This window comes from the organism of the source record quoted next (genome assembly GCF_019968955.1).
Source record: "MAG: Porospora cf. gigantea A chromosome Unknown PgA_NODE_9996_length_1237_cov_782.237, whole genome shotgun sequence".
NCBI lineage: Eukaryota > Apicomplexa > Conoidasida > Eugregarinorida > Porosporidae > Porospora > Porospora cf. gigantea A.
This window is the reverse complement of record NW_027152009.1, coordinates 1-1,237: the sequence shown is the minus strand read 5'-3', so window position 1 is coordinate 1,237 and position 1,237 is coordinate 1. Positions and strand designations below refer to the sequence as shown.

General features: G+C 52.2%; 1 protein-coding gene across 2 annotated transcripts; it reads right to left on the bottom strand.

Annotated features, from left to right (window-relative positions):
- KVP18_002277 (uncharacterized protein) lies at positions 1-1,237 on the bottom strand (the record flags this gene model as incomplete). 2 transcript variants are annotated; one of them, XM_067953033.1, is made up of 3 exons in its annotated part: positions 107-115; positions 141-620; positions 650-1,195. In XM_067953033.1, 3 exons carry the CDS (start codon positions 1,193-1,195, stop codon positions 107-109), a joined length of 1,035 nt encoding a protein of 344 aa, XP_067805423.1. The 2 variants fall into 2 exon arrangements, with proteins under 2 accessions (XP_067805424.1, XP_067805423.1); XM_067953034.1 differs by having other exon boundaries at positions 1-620; positions 650-1,237.

Sequence of the window (1,237 nt, the reverse complement as noted above, 5' to 3'; positions counted from 1 at the left end):
AGGTGAATATTCAACGACTGGGATTGGTCGATAAATGGTGCTCGATCCGCCGCTAGATCCAAGATAGTCCGCTGCTTGATCTCCCACACAGTCTTGTACAGACTTTTCAGGTCTTCTGGGATCTCGTCGATATGCTGCACTGATCCGCTGTGGGCGATAAGCTTCTGCTTCAGCTCGTCGTTCCAAATGCCACGCTGCACGAGGTCTCTCAGGAGGTGTGGGTTCACGACGAAGAACTCTCCCGACAATACACGTCGATGGTAGATGTTGGAGGTGTAGGGTTCGAAAGATTCGTTGTTGCCAAGGATCTGGGAAGTCGAAGCCGTTGGCATGGGGGCAAAGACTAATGAGTTCCGCATTCCGTGTTTCATAATGTCTTGCTTCAGTCTGTCCCAGTCCCATAGACCCGAGAATTCCACTCTCTTGTCCATGCCCTTCATAGCGTACTCCTCGTTCCATAAGTCGAATTGCAGTCTGCCCTGACTAGCAGGACAGCCGTCCCAGGAGGAGTAAGGGCCATGGGCCTTGGCCAACTCCATTGAAGACTCGCAGGCAGCGAAGTAGATGGTCTCGAATATTGTCCTGTTGAGGTACTTAGCTTCCTCGGACTCGAAGCAGATCTGAGGTCACTATGCCCATCATCACTCACTCTGAGTTTCAAAAACGCGTCTGCCATGCCCTGCACCCCAAGACCTATTGGTCGGTGTCTCATGTTGGAGTTCTTCGCTTCGACCACTGGGTAGTAGTTCCGATCAATGACCTCGTTCAGGTTTCTGGTAACTACCTTTGTAATCTCGTACAGCTTCTGAAAGTTGTAAACGACCTTCCCGTTAGCGTCCTCTTCAACGAACTTTCCCAGGCTAACGGACGCGAGGTTGCACACCGCCACCTCGTCTGGCGACGTAAATTCGACGATCTCTGTGCACAAGTTTGAGCATCGGATGGTACCCAGGTTCTGCTGATTGGATTTTCGGTTGCAGGCGTCCTTGTACAGCATGTAGGGGACTCCCGTCTCGATCTCCGATTGAAGTACAGCGAACCACAGATCCTGAGCTTGGATAGTCTTGCGACCTCTACCTTCCCTCTCATAGCGCTCGTAGAGTTCTTCAAACTCGTCCCCCCAAACATCAGCAAGGCCAGGTGCCTCATTGGGACAGAACAGCGTCCATTGTTCGTTGGCCTCGACGCGTTTCATGAACAGGTCGGGTATCCACAGCGCCAAAAACAGGTCCCGTGC